Here is a 17,883-nt window from a genome sequence, read left to right on the forward strand (position 1 = left end):
GACATGGCGAAAATAGTGTTCCATAATTAATTGATGTTCATAATATTAAGGAAAGTACGTATATAAAGTGTGGTCATTTAATTCCCCAGCAGGGTCCAATGGCACAAAGTTCAAAAGTATATCCTTCGTCGGAAAGCTTTTTGGCGGTCTCCACCGAAAGCCTTTAAAAGCTTGCTTGAAACTTTTTGGAGAGTTTTCTGTACACCAACATTTTGTGTAGAAAACCATTAATGAGCTTTAAAAGCTTACTCCAGTGCACTGAAAAAATAACTTACTATACAATAATTTAATTCTATAATAATTTCAAAGATTCAGGTTATTTAGGTAATTTTTATATATTCAGGTTGTGGTATTATACAAGTTTAAATTTAAGATAAAGACCCCAAATTTTACCCATTTCCCAAACTAAAGACTTTGACTGCGTTTTTTCTTAACTTTTATTTACAAAATTAAATTCTCTTTCTGTTCAATTACATGGAAATGACAAAACCGCACCAAAAGACAAAAACAAATTTTGTGCTATAGGAAATAATTAAATTTGCAATCAAATATCGGTTTTGCATTAGCATTCTCACATCTTTCTATAATTTTGAGTGGTATGGTGCATCTATTGGTGCTACTTCTTGTATCTACAACATCAAAAATCAACTTAACGGCCACATAAGATACTCCTTGCGTTTATTTTGTGGTTTATATATACGTATCATACATTTATGCATATATATAGTTAAATATTCGGTGTATGTATATAATGGTTATTCCACAGTTTCCGCCGTCACCTCTTCATGTGGTTTTTGATTAATAATTACACGTGTATGTACTTCATATATGGTTCTGTGTATATATATATATATATTTTATTCCTCTCGCACATTATCGGTAAACTTTAACAATGCGCTGTATCTCAGTTATTAGACTAGGTAAAACAATCCGTATCTGTATCTCTCTGCTCACCGTTAAGGTTTATGCACTTGTACTTTAACATTTGTTTATGTATTTTCAAAACACACGCTCCGTTTTACGACACAATCGTGAATCTGGTTTCACACAATTAATGTTACTATGTTGTGGTTTTTTTGGCCCCCGAAAGAAACTGAAAGGAAAACTATGTATGTAAATGCATTTTACACGTACGAGTTGTATCCAAATTAAAGCAGATTTTGGCTTGCAACCAAAGTTAAGCGACAAACATGTTCCGCAATAATGGGATTAACATTTTATGTTTTTGCTAAGTATCCTTTAAGTACATATGTATATGCATGTATGTAGGTATATTCGTGTATATATAGGATGGAAAACAAAGGACAAAGCTTTAAAATACGTGTGTAAATACTTTGTTTAGTTTGTATTTTATACTAGAAAGAGTTATAAGACTACAGCATAGGACGCAGTTAAAGATAGGGTATGCATACATATAGATATTACACATTTACATAGGGTTTATCCTGTTTTCTTTGTTCTAGTTTTATTATATATCTCTATTCCCCGCCTCCTAGTCTTGCTACGCATTCAAATATACCTGCTATACCTGTTTTCTATGTTCTTATTTTGTGGTTGCCTTCGATATCGACTACAGAGTTCGCTAGGACACTCAACGGATTATGGTGTTGAGTGCAGAATTTTGATAAATCTGTTATACTGTGGCAAATGTGCGCTTTCCAGAATAAGTTTAAACGGCGAATGAAGTGATTTTGTGGCACCCTGGGCGCTTAGCTCACCAAATCAGAAAACTAATTACAAAAACGGAAATGATAAAGGACATCCCTCGCTTAAATGAACTTTCAGTTCTACAGATCCAACGCAAATGACAAATATTAGAAGTTACACAAAGGACAAACACAATCGAAATAAAATGTTTAATCTCAATCAATCCTATTCCAAAATAAAACACAGCCAGCACTTTTATTGAACCTCACACTAAACTCGTTGATAAAACGCCAAGCTGCCTAATGGACGTCGCTACGCGGATGTTTATCTGGACCTGACCTCTGACCCTCTGCGCGACCCGCCCTACTTCATCTTCTTGTCCTCGTGCGCCTTCTTCACAATGGCCAGCTTGGAGTGCGGCGACGAGGGGTGCAGGGTGCGATAGGGCGCCTCCTTGGTGCCATGCAGGACCAAGGACCATTCCAGCAGATTGCCGTGTCGTGTTTGGGGCGAGTTGAAGCGAGCCTGTGGGCGAATTCGTTCAGAAAGGCCGGACTACATAGGTAATTTATATACTACCTCCAATTTCCAGGTCCCCTGCGGATACTCGCCCCACGAGTGAGTGGTCATAAAGGGCCATTTGGTGAAGCCATCGCGGTGGTCATCATCGTTGGCGCGCCTCGACAGGATCATGGATCTATGGAGTAATATTAATATTATTGATATTATTAATGAATTCACAAAACCAAAATATAGTTAGGAATTTTTCAAAGTAATATTATTTCACTTACTTTGTGCCCATTGGCGATGTAAGGAAAAGTTCAAGATCCCCGCGTCGTGAGGCATTTGCCGAGATCACCGCCTGCACGTGTTCCAAATAGTTGACCTCCGTGTCGGTGCCCTTGCAAGCATCGGTTTTGATCTCCCAGAAGAGCGAACGACCCATAACAATGGCCCTGCGTTAGTTAGTTAGCAAAAAAGGATAAGCTGGCTTAAGCCAAGAAGAAGACCGTTATAGACTCACTGTGGCTGGGTAAGCTCGCCCGCCTCGCAATGATAGCGCGGTGGCACTGAATGCCACTGCTTGGATAGTGTGACCATGGCGCCGGCGTCCAGCACTCCGAACCCGAATAGGTGGTTGAACTCCAGGCCCACGCCGTTCATTGTCCAGTGGAATCGGTTCTTGGCATCGAACAGCGAGTTGCGCTTCGATGTCAGCACCGTCAGATGCTGTATGTCCCGCCAAGTCAGCTGAGGACTGCCAAAGAAGGGTGGGTTTAAGTGGGATTAGCATAAATTCATAAAGTGACAAAAGAAATACACTCGAAGAAATTGTACTCCTGTTGCTTGGTCTCGAAAAAGTCAAATCACTGCTTTAAACTTTTTAACTTTTTTTTTTAGCAGATTCTGTTCTAATAGTAACAGTGAATAAACTTAGTATTTTCTGTGCACCAATACTTTTGAGTGTATCAATCAGAGGGGGAAAAGGCGAGGATTACTCACTTGGCCTCCAAGGCCAGGGCAAAGACGCCCGCTGCTTCGGGCGCCGCCGCACTGGTGCCCGAGTGGGTGGTCGTGCACTTGCCATAGAGGTCCGTGGTGGCAACGCCCGTGTTGGGGTCCTTGGCTCCGTTGCTGAATGTGGACGCCAGCGTGGAGCTGCAGCTCTCGTCGTAGTGGGCGTTCTGGCCGTCGTTAATGGCACTGTTAATGGAAATGGTCCACATGGAGGCGGCGTAGCCGTCACAATTGCAGTCATCCTCCTCGCCGCCGTCGCCGGATGCCCAAACATAGATGTTGCCCAGGCCATTTCGACCCTGCGGGTGGTGTGAAAGATTAGCCATAAATTCCAAGAACTGGACCTCGTGGTCTCCCAGCTCAACCGTACCTCATTGACGCCCTGGACTATCGCTCGCATGGTGGCATTCCGGGGACCGTCCACGGTCTTGCCATCATCGGTGGGACCCCAGGAGGCGCTGTATATGTGGATTTTGTGCGGCTCGTGGCCCATGGAGTTGGCCTCGATTAGGTCCGTCATGTACGGCTGATCCAGCATGCGAATGCCTGTTGAGCGAGCGATAAGTATGCATTAAATCTAATGGCGGAAATTATAAATCAATATTTATACGATCCCCGCCAACCATCACTTTCACTTGACGCTTTATGGCAATCGTAAAAATTGCAGTGCATTTCCCAGCTCCGCCTGTGGTTGTTCGAAATTTTGCCCGATTTTTCACATGATTTCTCCCCGGCGAGCGATAAAAATGACAGATAACGCGGCTGGATTTGCGACCGCACTTGTTGCCTCCCCATTACCAAGAAAAAATATCTACAATTTCATGTAAAAATCACATTTTTTCGGAGCTCAATTTACAATAATGGAACGCGCTCCATGAACTTTACACTTTACAGATAGCAGATACATATGTACACGGCGGTAGCTGACAATTGGTTCACCCCGTCTTTTTGCGGATTACGCCGCGTATGCGTAATGCGATTTATCAGCCAAAAACTTTGGAGGTCAGGACCTCGAAGGCGTCGCTGTACACGCATATGTATATTTATTCAGCGAATACTGCCAAAGCCACTTACCTGCGATTTTGCTGTCATAAGCAACGCCAACGCCGCAAATTCCATTATCTCTGGCAGCAGCCACTTCGCCGGCACAACGAGTTCCATGGCTGAAAAATGAACAGCGGACCAGGATGAGTTGGGGTTAAACATTCAGAGAGCTGGTAAGCAGCTTAATAAAAAGTACTTTCTATCCATTAAGCAGTGCGTATAAGCTGACAAACTATCAAGTGAACTTCAGACTCAACGGAGGAGAACATTAAATTCCGCAACTGCCTTTTAATTAGTCAAAGTTTGTCTTTGCTAGAACGATGACAATAGCAGCTTAACCCATCCACTTGGGCATTCCATTCCAATCGTATGACACAAACAAATTATCCTAAACATTCCAGTTGGCTATCAAGGACATTTTACCCAAAATCGATAGCTTTTCCCCCTTTGGCCATCACTTACCTGTTGAACCAGTCGTCGGTGTATCGGGGATACGGAAAGGGATCGTTACTGCTGAAGTCATAACTGGCCTCGGCGTTCTGGAAATGAGCAGATTAAACCAGATAAAATACGAACCAACATGTGTGCGTTAAGTAGGTTTTGTTGTAGCTTTTGGGAAAATTATTCAATTTACTCCATAACATTTATATTTGGAAGCAAACCTCTTTGCATATGCATGGCTGATAAGCCCTTTGACAATAATGACTGTGGAAAGTTTTAGTGTCAGGAAAAGTTTTAAGCTTTTAGCTTCAATTTCCTGCCAACTTTTATTATTACGCACATTAGGGGTTTCAACGGTCCGTTGCTAAATTAAATCTCACATCTAGAGCCACAGCAACTGTGGGCTATTTGGCCATGAATAATTCCTCACTGGCAATCGATATGTGCAGTAAGCCAAAATTTAATTAAAAGCTTGCTATTGCCATTCGATGGACAGCGTAAATTGAAAGGGTTTCCAGGCATTCATGTGCGTGTGGGTTGTACTCACATAATTGAATTTCAGATCCGGATGCATGTAGTCCACGCCTGGGCAGAGAAAACGCCACAATAAAGTAAAAACATAATAAACCAGTAGATTGCATTTTTATTCATTCATTCATTTCCGAAAATACTCACCATCATCCATGATGGCCGTCGTAACATTCTTCCCGGTGATTCCCTGGGCCCAGGCAGCCTGCACATTCAGATCCAGCCTGACTTTGCCGCCATTCTGACCCGTGTTCTTGAGGTACCATTGCATGGGAAAGTAGGGGTCAGTGGGCTCCTCGTCAATCCGATTGCCCTCGCCAACTTTCAGGTCGAACTTCATGCCGTGAATGGCGGGCACCGCCGGCCGCAGGCCACGTTTAACCCGCTTGAATCCCGGCTGTTGCACGGCCGTATGCACCTGCGGAATGGGAGAGGCCATTAGCGTTAAGGTCGGCGTGGTAACCACAAAAATGGGTTACGCTGATGGGCCATCTGTCGCACAAACCCGAACTCCGTGTATGCAAGTCCCGGGCATGCGGGTCATTGTTATGCGTGTGCGTACCAATCCAAAGCTGTGCAAACAGATGTGAACAGAAACGAAACGACCTTGTTTGCATGCCAATTTCCATATTGTCCTTCCAACCCCGCCTCCCAATGAGTGGCTCGTGTGCATTCTGCACCCTGATTATCGACAATGGCCTATTGGCACGTTTCACTCCGTTGGCCAAATGGCCAAATGGACACACAACCGAACGCAATGCCATCGATGTCCGTTATGCAGAACGGCAAACAATGTCCGGTGAAAACTATTTCGGGAGCTTGGAATGAATTCTGTCCTTTGACATTTGTGCGAAAAAGCAGGCACATTGTTACCAGCTGACCCATTTACACGGAGCATACAATTTTGTGATTCCTGTTTTCCCTCATATTCTATGGCACATACATAATAAAAATGCAGCAAAAAAGGCGTGGAGTACTAGGCTAATGAATGGAAAGTCTCTAGGTTAGTAGCAAGAAAAAAAAGACCTTATTTTTCCAGAATAGTTCAGGCTTAGTGGTACGTACTAATGTAGAATCAATGTGTAAATATGGCAAAAAGCCCCATTAAAATTTATTTCTGTGTCTGTATTCCAAGCCATTGCATTGAGCACGTTCCTAGCTTATTTTCACTCGAATCAACAGCAAGTGTGCCAGTTTCCCTTTCGACCTTGATGCGAATTTTCCGCATTTCCCCCACCTGCCACCATCTTTTTTACTCACCGCCGGATGGCTCTTGAGGGCCCGTGTGTGCGTCAGACTCCTCCTGGAGCGGGCATGTGGAAGGGTCCGGTGCTTGAAATGATACTCGTGTCCATCGGCGCCGACCAGCTGTAAGGAGTCCAAGGAGTGCAAGGCAACATTTTATTAGAGTGCGTGGCATTTTAATTGGGGAAAACACATTAATTCCCTGCTTGTTTTGTGCCTAGAAGCGTGACCCGTAATTGCGCTCTAATTGAGTTTGGCCCCAGCCATTCCTCACACATTCTGATGTGGTGGTTGTGTGCTGCCCATAATTGTGCTCTAAATTGCCAGTCATAATCATCATCTGCTGCAGCAGCAGCAACTCCAACATCATCATCATTAATTGGCTTTGGTAAATTGAGTGCCAGTAGCCAGCAGTTGCGAATAGCTTGGCCCAGACTGAGCCAGTAATTTTCCGTTTTTCCCCACTGCAATTTTAGTGAAAGGGATCTCGAGTTTCCACACGATACGTGCCGGGCCTTCGGGCCAAACCCACTTTCACTTGGCCGCCCTTGGGAAATGGACCACTATTTTCGGCCTACACGCTGGCAAAATGGTCCTTTATCAAGATTACAGATTTATAATAATAATAAATGGTTCCGCTTTGTATATAAGATGGAGTTCCGAATGGTAACTATTTTCTTCCTTAAGACTTTTAAATACCATTTACAGTATGAAAAAAAGAAGGAATTTAGCTTGGCCAAGAATCTGGTTTTACCATACTTTTTCCCTTAGTGTATGATTTTGATCCGGCTGCAACATGTTGCTCATCCCTGAGACATTGGAGACTCGAATGGCGTTTGGCCAGCTGCTGGGCGTTATATAACTTTGCCCTTTTGAACGGATGGATGGGCGGGCGAAGGGCGTCCTGCATAATTCAGGCTTACATCGTGATTAATTAGCAGCTGTGCGGCGTTGAGTGCCTGTGCTATCAATTCATAATTCGCACAAATGCGCCTCAATAAAACGGCATTAGTGGGGAGCGGCGATGACAATACCCATCAATTTGCCAGCCAAATAAACCCGACTGCGAATCTATTTTTAAAACGCGCCTCATTAACCCAGCCAGCCGCAAATTATAAGGATGTCGACTTGTAAGGCTTCCTGGCAGGAGCGGTAAGCACACGTGGGTAATTGTAATTGCCTTAAACCAGCCAGTAACTGACTAAACAAAGGTTTTCGCTAACCATCGGAGTTTCATCAACGTGAGCTTATGCAAAACGCGCCCACGCGGCCGTTTTAAGGATTCTCGCCCGCTTCGCAGCAGCATTAAATATGAATAAGGACATTTGGGTAGGCAAACTGAGGCAGAAGAATGCTTTCATTTTTTGCCTGTTTATGGAATCTACGGCTTTTCTGACCGCTGTCTGCTAACTTTCAATTCAGCATCAACACTTTGGCCGCAATAGAATGAAGGTGCGCGGAAAGGGTTGCAGGAATAGCCGAAATTTCTTTGATCAGCGAAAAATGCGTAATTCTAAGTAAATTTTGGAAGCGTTTAATGAATTTCAAGTAAAAATAACAAACGAAATAGGAAACCCTCTTCGTTGGAACACAAGTCCAAAGCGGAAAATCAATGGATATAATTAATTACTACCAACAATGAGGTACTAAAATATATTTAATGAGAAACTAGTTAAATATTGGTGATTTTCTTTAGATCTTTATATTTGGAATACATTTTTGGAGCTTACGCCTTATTGTTCTTGATAGACTTCTAGACTTTGAGTCATAAATTGATAATTTCGTAGCAAGCCACGTAGCCACGTCAGCCATCCCACCACCAGCGCCAGTACCACTCAATAAATGGCTCCACCCAAGCCGGAAAATATTGGCGGGGGGATTCAAACATCAGTGGTTTACTTAGGCGCCAAGTGCCGCGCATAAGTAAGCGGGAAAACAACGGCAAGGCGCGTAACTTGAGGGCCATCAATCCGTTGACTGCTGTCAATCACGGTTCTCCACAGACAGTTTGAGTTTGTCTATTTTTATGCCCTGTTAATTTGTGTGTAAATTACTCAATGGGTACTGCAACAGCTGGCCCAGCTGGTTTGTTTGGCCTTTACTAGCCAGTTTAATGGACTTCCTAAGTATGTTGCCAGCTTACAAAAAAAATGTAGATAGATAACGATAGCGTATACGCACAGTGGGCGCTCTTACACGCACACGGCACACAAATAAACAATGGGAATTAACTAATCTGGCCGATGGTCGACCACATGCCGCTAAATTGCTAGCATATTTTTAGATGTCCCGCATAATTTGCGGATTTTTCTTCATAAGCACAGCATATGGTATCGTATACATATATCGCTCGCATCCCCAAACCCCCAGCCCCACTGCCAAGTGAAAGTCAAAGTAAAAACAAAACCTTCAGTCACTCGGATTTATGTGGGTGGAGCTGAACACAAATATTAAGGGCAACAAAGCAGGACATCTAATGTAGCAATATAGCTGCCATTGTGTCTGTGTGCACTGCTCGCCATTATAAATATAATGTGTCACACGGGGTGATAACGGGGCTAAAATAAAGTAAGGACAGCTCCGTGGCAAGTGGCAGCTGTTCGCCACCACCCTTTTCGCTCAGTGTGTGCGTATGTGCACGTATATGTCCAAGTGTGTGAGTTATTTAAGCTTAACACACCACCCACACGGCCAAAGTTGGCCAAAAGCTCAGACATGTGTGTGCTTCTGTGCTTGAGACACATTGCTCACTCCTCAGCCTGCCAAAATGGTGTCTATAATTAGTTGGCTGCCGCATTTAAATAGCAAATTTATTAACGAGAAGCCGTTGGCATCTACGCCACTTCGACACTTGTTGCTCGACAGGACAACAGCTGTGTAGTTACATCACGTCCAGGGAATTTCGGTGTGGGCGGCTTTGTCGCCGGATCGTGGCCACAACTCGCCCGCGCCATGACACGTCATCTCTCTTGGCCCGTCAACATCAGAAATTTATGGATTTCCACTCGCCCCGTGCGAACCCATGCAAGGTAAATGAAAAACTCGCTGAAAAAGCTGAAATATCATCAGTTGTGCTGTACATGACAGCTTCCCCCGTATATATGTGTATGTACACAGCCATGTATTTATGTGCAGCAGATATTTCATAGTGCCTGCAAAAATAGCATACAACAATGGTCCAATGGGCGTAGGGAATGGGCGTTTGTGTTTGCCCTGAGGCTTAAAGGACTTTAACTTGTTAATATAGCTCTCTTTGTTTACCTTAATCGAATTCTTGGTCGGTCAGCTGCTGACAGTACACAATAGTGGGCATTCAACAAGTTGAGCACACAGAACAGCTTTTAAATTCCTTTGCAAGAGTTGATAAAATATTTAGATTTCAATGCCCGGAAAATGTGTGCCTTACACGGCGAGTATAGAGTATAGCTTCCTTTTGGAACAAATACGCATTATTGCTACATCCTACGCCATAAATGTGTTATTTGCATGCATTAGCATACTCAATCTAAAAATATTGAAAGGTATATTGAAGACCTTCCTCCGCAAAAATTTGAAAATATTTCCGCGAAACATAGAGGAATCTAATGCCGCAATCGCTGACTTCCATAAGAGCAGAAAAGTAGGCAACAGATTATGTGAATAGCGTAAGCGATTCATCTCCGATAAAAGCCATTACGCAATCGTCGCATTTTATTTGTTACCCAATATTGAACGCCCCGAGGAATAACCATTCATCAATTTGTACACACAATTGGCCAAAATGGCCAACGGTTTAGTTAACCAACCAACGTCAGAAGCTGGCGTTTATCAAGGACAGACGTCGTCAGTTTATCAAAAGCTGGCCAATTTTTCTAGTGGCATTAGCCGTCAATAACTACTGGCATACACATAATATAGATAGCAGTCGGGTTACAATGTGATAAATGTGTTCGCAGTGCAACTGCGCTAATTAGGAAAAATCGCCGTTCTTCCTGCCATTCTCGCAATTAATCAATCACTCAATCAATAATTGGGAAACGTGTCATTGCACTATGGTGTTTGCATAAATTATCGCTACACGCGAAAATCACTTGTGCAGACTGCTGAAAACGGAGTCCCAAATGATAGCATTTTATCTTGCTGGTATAGAGAAAATCCTCATCAAGTGCTCTTCTCCCATCTGTCAAGAGTGGCACTTTTATTCAATTGAAAAATACGCAAAAAAACTTGCCTGTCTTTGCTGCGCCAAAACAATGCAAATAAGCGTGTTTGGATTGACAGCTTGGCGATCCACACAAATCCAGTCGTCAATAAATGGCATGCAAATTTGCACAGCCTTAAAATTAGAAGACCTCGATGGCAGGTGGCGAATTGGAGAAATGCAAATGAGTGTCCTGGCCCAGGACTCGTGAATAATTCAGCAGGATGCGGCGACAAAGGAAACGGCAAAGACAAACAGCTTCGCCCAACTCGACTAATAAGCTTTGATTGAGGCTCATGGCATGTGCCCGTGATTGTGGCATTTGATTTGCTGGCTGGATCAATGGTTAAACTTGCACAAATTGAATTAAACTTCAGCCAGCGTCATATATAATAGATGAATTTAAACAGCGAGTGCACACAGGAAATTGCGTTTTGACTCGCAGCTTAAACTGGGTCAAATTGTAAGGCCAGCGTAATTGAAAGCGACGGAATGGTAGTAAGCCCTTAAGACGCTTTTCTATTCGGAGTAGGGCAAAGGCAGCTTGGCCACCAGCACACAACATAATTATCTGGAGCGCTCTGTTGACATTGAAATGCCATCGCTGGGCAGACACTGCGTATGAGCGATTTCTCAAAGCACACAGAGCCAGCTCCACACTTTGCGGAGTGGGCAACCTCTGTAGCCACGCCAGCTGGCAGTTGGCTAATTAAATTTCAAGATTTTCATCTAATTTTATCGGAATGAAATTTGCCGCATCGCAAACAAAACTTTTACTCACTGACCTTTGACATTTGGAGGCGTGCAAGCGCAAAAAGCCAGAACGTTTAAAAAAAAAAAAAGAAAATGTAATTATGTATTGTGTGTTATTCACACACTCGTTTATCAACTGCAGACATTTCGGGAGTGAGGCGCTGAAAAGTTTTTTAATTATTTACAATGAGCAAGCGGCAGGTTTGGTCTTTGTCCTTGCCTCGGTTTCCACTTTTTGTGGCTCTCGAAGCATTTTCCTTTTGTTGAGGGCAAAATATTTGACAAAACTTTGGCTCGAGTGTTGATTTATTAAATTGTTTAGCCACAGTGGCAGACCGACAGACAGCCAAGGATGCTCAAAGGGAGCAGGATCAGGAGAGGCGTGGGAGCAGCAGTGGTGTGTGCATTAGCGACACCTGTCCAACTGAGACAACTGTGCGGGCCCAGGAGCACGGTCCATTGGTTCCATTATGGGAGCTGATCCACGCTGAGCCAGGCAGCTTGTTTACAGCATGTCTATATTTAGTGCCTCCCTACTTTCGCCTCCATCGAACATTCTGAATATCCTTGCGAAAAGCATAGAGAAAAAAGTTAAGCAGGCACCGGGCAAAACTAGTTAAAGTTACACTTTTTTGTGACCTCGTTTAAGTGAAACCCGAAAACTTACTAATTAGCATTAGAGCCCTGTGAAATCCGTATCATCATTCTCTTGATATGATATTTATAGTTTAAAACTCATTTGTCAAACGATATGTCCAGGGGCAGACGATGCGTTGCGTAACACAATATCCCCAAACGCAAACGAAAAGCTGGCAAATATTTGCCAGATGTTGGGCTTCCGTCGACACATTTTCGCAAGGGAAAAGTAAAAAGTTAAGGTAACTTTCGTAATGTTATTGAGCCAGTGTCAACCTATTAGTGTGAGCAAAATTGAAAGTAAATCTGACAAAGGACCTTGAGTTATCTTCTGTACATCTTTGAGATATATATGGTACATTACTTTCCATATACATTATTTATTCCACTTGTTCTTTGACGCCAGTTACTCTTAGATTTGGCTTACATAAATCCCTTGAAAAGGATATAAATTACCCTTATTTTTAGCCACTTGCATTATTTATTTCAAGGCATCACATTCAGTTGCTGCAAGCCAAAACCTCTTTCATGCAGTCCTGCCCATAATCCACTGCAAGTGTGCGTCATAAACAGCAGCATAAATTTGAAATGGCTTAAAATGAATGTATCCTGTTTCAATTTGAGGCAATGGGAGTTGCTTTCAAAATTATTTTTAGTCCTTCAACCATAAATGCCGGTGGCAATATGGGAAAACCAAACGGCAAAACTATTCAGAGCCAATTGCTGCATTAATAGTCGTAAATCTTCCATCTGTGAGAAATTGTTGTCATCTGGTCCCTACAATAGCCAGCCTTTGTCCGGCAAACCATCGAGCTGCTTTCCAGGGCTAAAAATAAATAAATAATGCGCCTGGACTCGGGCCGCAACACTGCGTATACGTGATAAGGCATCGTGTGTGCCGTGGTGGCTTGTGTGCAAGTGGGTGGCGTGTGTGCCTGTGGTTTTTGGGGCGATGGAGTGAACCTTTTCCGAGCCTCGGACCGGCATCTTGAACTCCACCAACTGTGTCTCTGTTTGTCCAGCGTATTTCACTGGAATCGCAGTACGCCTCCTTTGTTTGCCTTGTATTTGCCAACATATGCTGCTGGCCTTGGGTTACAAATGTCCGTGCCTTTAATTTGCAACCATCTAGCCATCTGGGCGAGCGACCGCCGAATTTGTAAACTCGTTTTTCATTTGCCATAATAAATGAAAGAAAAACAGCCAGCGATAAGCAAACGGAGACGAATGTGCCAATGTCAGACCGCAAAGTCATTTCAACATTTGTCTCTGCAGATCCACTCTGCCCGCTAAAAAGCAACACAAAATACGGTTTGGTTTTTTGTGGCAACGGGAAACTTGTTAAGTTGAAAATATGCGGTCCAACTACATTGGTATTCGTTGGCATCTTAATAAGGTCACAACACTCTTGCATAATTTATGAGAAAACTATGGCTTAGCTGTATGAAACTATGCATACTAGATGAGCGTTGACATTTCAGGAACTCCTGATTATCTAGGACAAGCTTAAGGAAAGCAAATACTTGCAATGTGTGAGACAGGAGCTACACGGACTAAGGACATCTGAAGGGAAGCTACTCACTCCGCATATTAGAGACTCAGTAAGGATTTTAAAGGGTATTCGGCTGACCTAGGGGATGCATTTTTTTTATTTATTATTGCCTGGCGACGTACGAATTAAGCTAGAGCGAACATTTAATATCCCTCCTAAATGGCTTTCCGCCTCATAAAGTACTATCTTTTAATACGAAAAAATCGCAACAACTTTGTGGATATTTTTTCCTATGCCCATAAACGTTCGTGTAATAATCTGCTTTTGCTGTTGCAATCGCCATTGTTGGAGATGTTCTTGCGACTTAGAAGGGCTTTTCAAACAGCAACACCAGCAAACAACTAACGCCTGTTGCCGCTGGCCACGTCCTGACTTAACGCTTTGTGCAAGGATTTGGCTCACAGCCCGACAACGAAGACAAGCGGCTCAAAAGGATGGTGCTGATGGTCTAGGGGGATGGCTCAATGACAGGTGAGTTGTTGGCTTTTAAAGTTGGTACACACAAACCAGGCAGGCAAGCACACCATGCATGCTCAAAGGCTTTCGGCCCGGTCGTTGGTAAACTTTTAATAATCGCAAAGACGAGTCGCTTTGTGGCTTTGGCCAAGAAGTTTGGAAAATATTCTAGGCCAACCAACCACTGGGCACGAAACTGCAGAGATAGCTGCTGGTATTAAACTCCGCCAACAGCGTGGGCAATAATCCTGCGTGGGCAGTAAGGAAGCATATGTATTTACTTGAGCAAGAAATTGACTTTCGCTTTCTTTTTTGCCTCACAGTGAGCCGCATTCAAGTTTCAGGGCGGCAATTACATTCAACGCGGGATCGAGATTTATTTAGATTTGCACGGCAATAGCTGACTGAATCTAACGTTTTACTGCCGATAAGGTCGTAACATCAAAGGCAATAAAATCTAAACACACTCATTGTCAGAGTACCGCAGATAAGATGCGGCGTATACGCAATATCGATTGGTATGAGAGCAAAAGTGAGTTTGCCGTGGGTAAGCACTCACTTTTGGTTTGGGATACATTTTGATTTGTGCTCGGCGATAGCGTTTGACGTAGGAGCAACAGATTTCATTTGAGTTTTATTTTTCGTTGTTTTCCTCTTTTCTTTTTTTTTTTTGGTTTTTGATACATGTGCCGCACATTTATTACGAGGACCACACCCACACAGAGCATGGGATTTTTGGGCAATTATCTAAAAACGAGTTCGAAGTCCGGAGGGGAAATGGCAACAGGCTGCGATTTGTAATTAAATCGGGGGCTATTTTTAAAACGTTGAGCAGGAAAATCTTTTAGCTCTGATAGGATTATATCGGCAATTAAGTGGGTAAAAAATCAATAATAATTACGAAGCTACATAATTAGAGTGGAAATTCCCCTGAAAAAGATTGTCTCTACGGGCATGAAGGAAATCGAGAGGAATTAGTCGTTTGAAATTGCACAGATTTTTGCTTGTGTTTCGTTTGCAAAGAAAACATTCCGACGCAATTAGTCCCTTTCCCAGGACCCGTATGTACGCCTGTGCAATGCGAGAGCTGTGGCCATGGCAACTGCGGCATGCAATCAGCTTTTGGCTGAGATGGGGGCAGATGAGATTGCGCCATTGCAAACAGCATCGATGTCGCAATAAAGCCATCGGATAACAAGGACCACGCCATCCGCCAGGAACAGCGAGCCGGGGCCTCAGGTGACGACTGGATATCGGATTTCCAAGGAATAGGAGAGTTAATTGGATTTAGCGCCAGCTTTTTGTAGTCCCTCCCCCATGCCCATCTACCGCTCTCTAGTTGTTATTGATGCCCCTAATTAATTGCGTCCGTTCCAGCTCTTGAATTCGCATTAATCCTGAAATCCTCGAGTGAGTTATTGACCTAATCCGAGTGCGTGTGCAACAAGTGCGCGTCATAGCTGTCAAGTGCTGACAGAATTGGGCAATGGTTACGCATTACGTTGACGGATGACAAACCCATAAGAGGGTTTCTCGATGCGAATCGCAGGGCTGTCAGGATTGCAGAAAGTGAAAGTCCATACTGACGTTGCACATGGAATTACAACAGGAATGATTTCGCAACGAATAGTTTGTATGATAAGCAAACATACAAGAAGCAATACTTTGGAAATGATTATACATGCATCATTGATCCGTAGCGAATTGATTCCATTCTATTTACACTTTTTCATTTGAAACTCGACATAATCTGGGCAGAAAATCGTTGGAATGACAGGTCAAAGTGCCGCAGACAGAAGCGATTCGAGTGCAAATTACTGACCTATTATGATGTTATTTACCCCCGTGTGTGGGCAAGTTTATTTTCGCCACGTTGACCTTGGCTCGAATGCAATGGGTCTTTAGCATGCAATGCGCAAATTTGCGCCTGGCGGTATGCAGCGGAAACTTCGCTCTGCCGACGGAAGTTGGCCAATGCCACAAGCCCCAAAAACTTTGCCGCTCGCCAGCTGGCCAAAAGCTGCCTTTGGCATTCCGAGCACGCTCCTGGTATCCACACACACACTCGAGCACTAGGACACCCAGACCCCTCGAGCAATCGCAATTAACGCCTGACACGCGCCCGACAAGTGCAGCATGTCAGCCAGAAACGCTAACAACTTGGCCCAAAAGAAGCGAGCCACCAAGCCGGCCGTCGGCAATATAATAATTGATTTTTCGCACATTCCACTTACCGGGCCTAGGTTGTCGAAGCCGTACTTGTCGGCCACATCATGGGCAAACGAGTTGTCCACTCCGCGCCGGAAGCGCACCAGGAAGGAGCTGGTAAAGACGGCGGGGCCGCTCAGTCCCGCTCCCGAGCCGCCTGCTCCTCCGCCCGCTCCTGCACTGGCCCAGTGGAGGAGCAGGAATGGGGCCAACAGCCAGCTCCATGTGGCTGCTGCCATGGAATTCAGATTGGACGCCTTGGTCCTGCGGGTTCCTCCTGGCCTCTGACTCCTGGCGGCGATGGGGCAACTCTGGCAGCCCGTACAAACAGTTGGTGCGTGGGGCGTCCTTTGGGTGATTTTTTTCCGTTGGCAGGATACCGAAGTGCTGACGAAAATAAAGGACGCGCTCCACTGCACACTCTGCGAATTGGCGACGCGAATTGGGTAGCCAGGATCAAGTTGCTCGGTTGGCAAAATATCCTCTTGTTGTGGTTGCAATTTGTTTTCTTTATTGTGTATTTTTGGCCCCTTCTATGGAGCTTGTTGTGCTTTCCTTCCGCCTGAAATTCTGTTTCTATGTACTTCGTCTGGAGTCTTTGTGCGCTGCCACGAACTTCACTGGGGCGCTGCGCGCTGAGTACTGTTCGCCAGCGGTACCGACGGACGCCATTATGAATGTCCGCCAGGCGCCAAAGCGGTGGCAAAAGCTTCGCCGCCGAAGCTCGCTCGAAAGCTCCGACTAGCAGGCGATAAGCCACCCGCCACTCACTCGACGCACCCCTAGCGGAGATACCGTTGTCTTACCAGCTTCGCCAGTGGCGTGCACAGGAATGTTCCAAGGGGCTACTACTGTTAGGCTTACAAAACTAGAAGTACGCTAGCAAAACTAGAAGTACGCTATCATGGTAAAGTAAGTAATATACATATCACACAGATAAGCTTAATCCCCCATAATCCACCCGACTACGCCCCTGCTCGCCTACTGCTGCTCAGCTGCGTTGGATAAGCTTTTGCTATGGCTTTTCCCACCGACTCAGGCTTTCCATCTCGGTTGGCTTGGCTTCTGCAGCGGCTTTGGCTGCCCGCAGACGTCACCAGTTTGGACGCCCGCTGCCATTAGCCACCCACCATTCCGTGCTAAGTTGTAGCTAGTGTTTTGTCATTGGTTTATGCTGCGCTCCGTAAACATATGGCAGCATACTTGACTTTCGCTGACTTTCGGCTGAATGGCACGATTCGGCTGAATGGAGTCACTTGCTCCTGCGGTTCGAATGGCGAAGGGACTACTGACGACTGGAGGAGGACTATTCATAAACATGGGCGCAATTGCCTCTTACGCGTAATGGCTGCGAAAGGGCTTCAACTTTGACCTTAGCCCAAATAGGTTCATAAAGCCTCGAGCACCCAAGCCTTTAAACTGCAGGCCAAGCGAAAAGTGAAGACAGCTGGGGCAACTTTCGCCGGCTTTTCATGCCGACTTGATTGTTGCCTCCTCCCGAGTTTTAAGTGCGAGATGGGATTCACACACTTTGATTTCATTTGCCATAAATTCTGTTTTCCAGGGAAATCCCTTCTTAGACTCCTCATTGCATTTTAAATTTAATTTTATGAACTCCACATAAATTAACATTGGGTAATGTTTGCTTGATTGGTTGCCGGAAAAATAACTCAAG

At 44.4% G+C, this 17,883-nt stretch overlaps 1 protein-coding gene across 1 annotated transcript; it reads right to left on the reverse strand.

The window, feature by feature from the left end:
• Positions 1-420: 420 nt before the first annotated feature.
• amon (amontillado) lies at positions 421-16,883 on the reverse strand. Its single transcript, NM_057970.4, has 12 exons — positions 16,235-16,883; positions 6,439-6,546; positions 5,326-5,596; positions 5,198-5,235; positions 4,672-4,748; positions 4,240-4,328; positions 3,536-3,711; positions 3,151-3,464; positions 2,672-2,905; positions 2,439-2,603; positions 2,227-2,344; positions 421-2,172 (listed from the first exon to the last, which is right to left on the reverse strand). Exons 1-12 carry the CDS (start codon positions 16,445-16,447, stop codon positions 2,011-2,013), a joined length of 1,965 nt encoding a protein of 654 aa, NP_477318.1. The 5' UTR covers positions 16,448-16,883; the 3' UTR covers positions 421-2,010.
• Positions 16,884-17,883: the final 1,000 nt, after the last annotated feature.

The sequence above is a fragment of the Drosophila melanogaster genome, chromosome 3R, assembly GCF_000001215.4.
Source record: "Drosophila melanogaster chromosome 3R".
In the NCBI taxonomy this organism is placed as follows: domain Eukaryota; kingdom Metazoa; phylum Arthropoda; class Insecta; order Diptera; family Drosophilidae; genus Drosophila; species Drosophila melanogaster.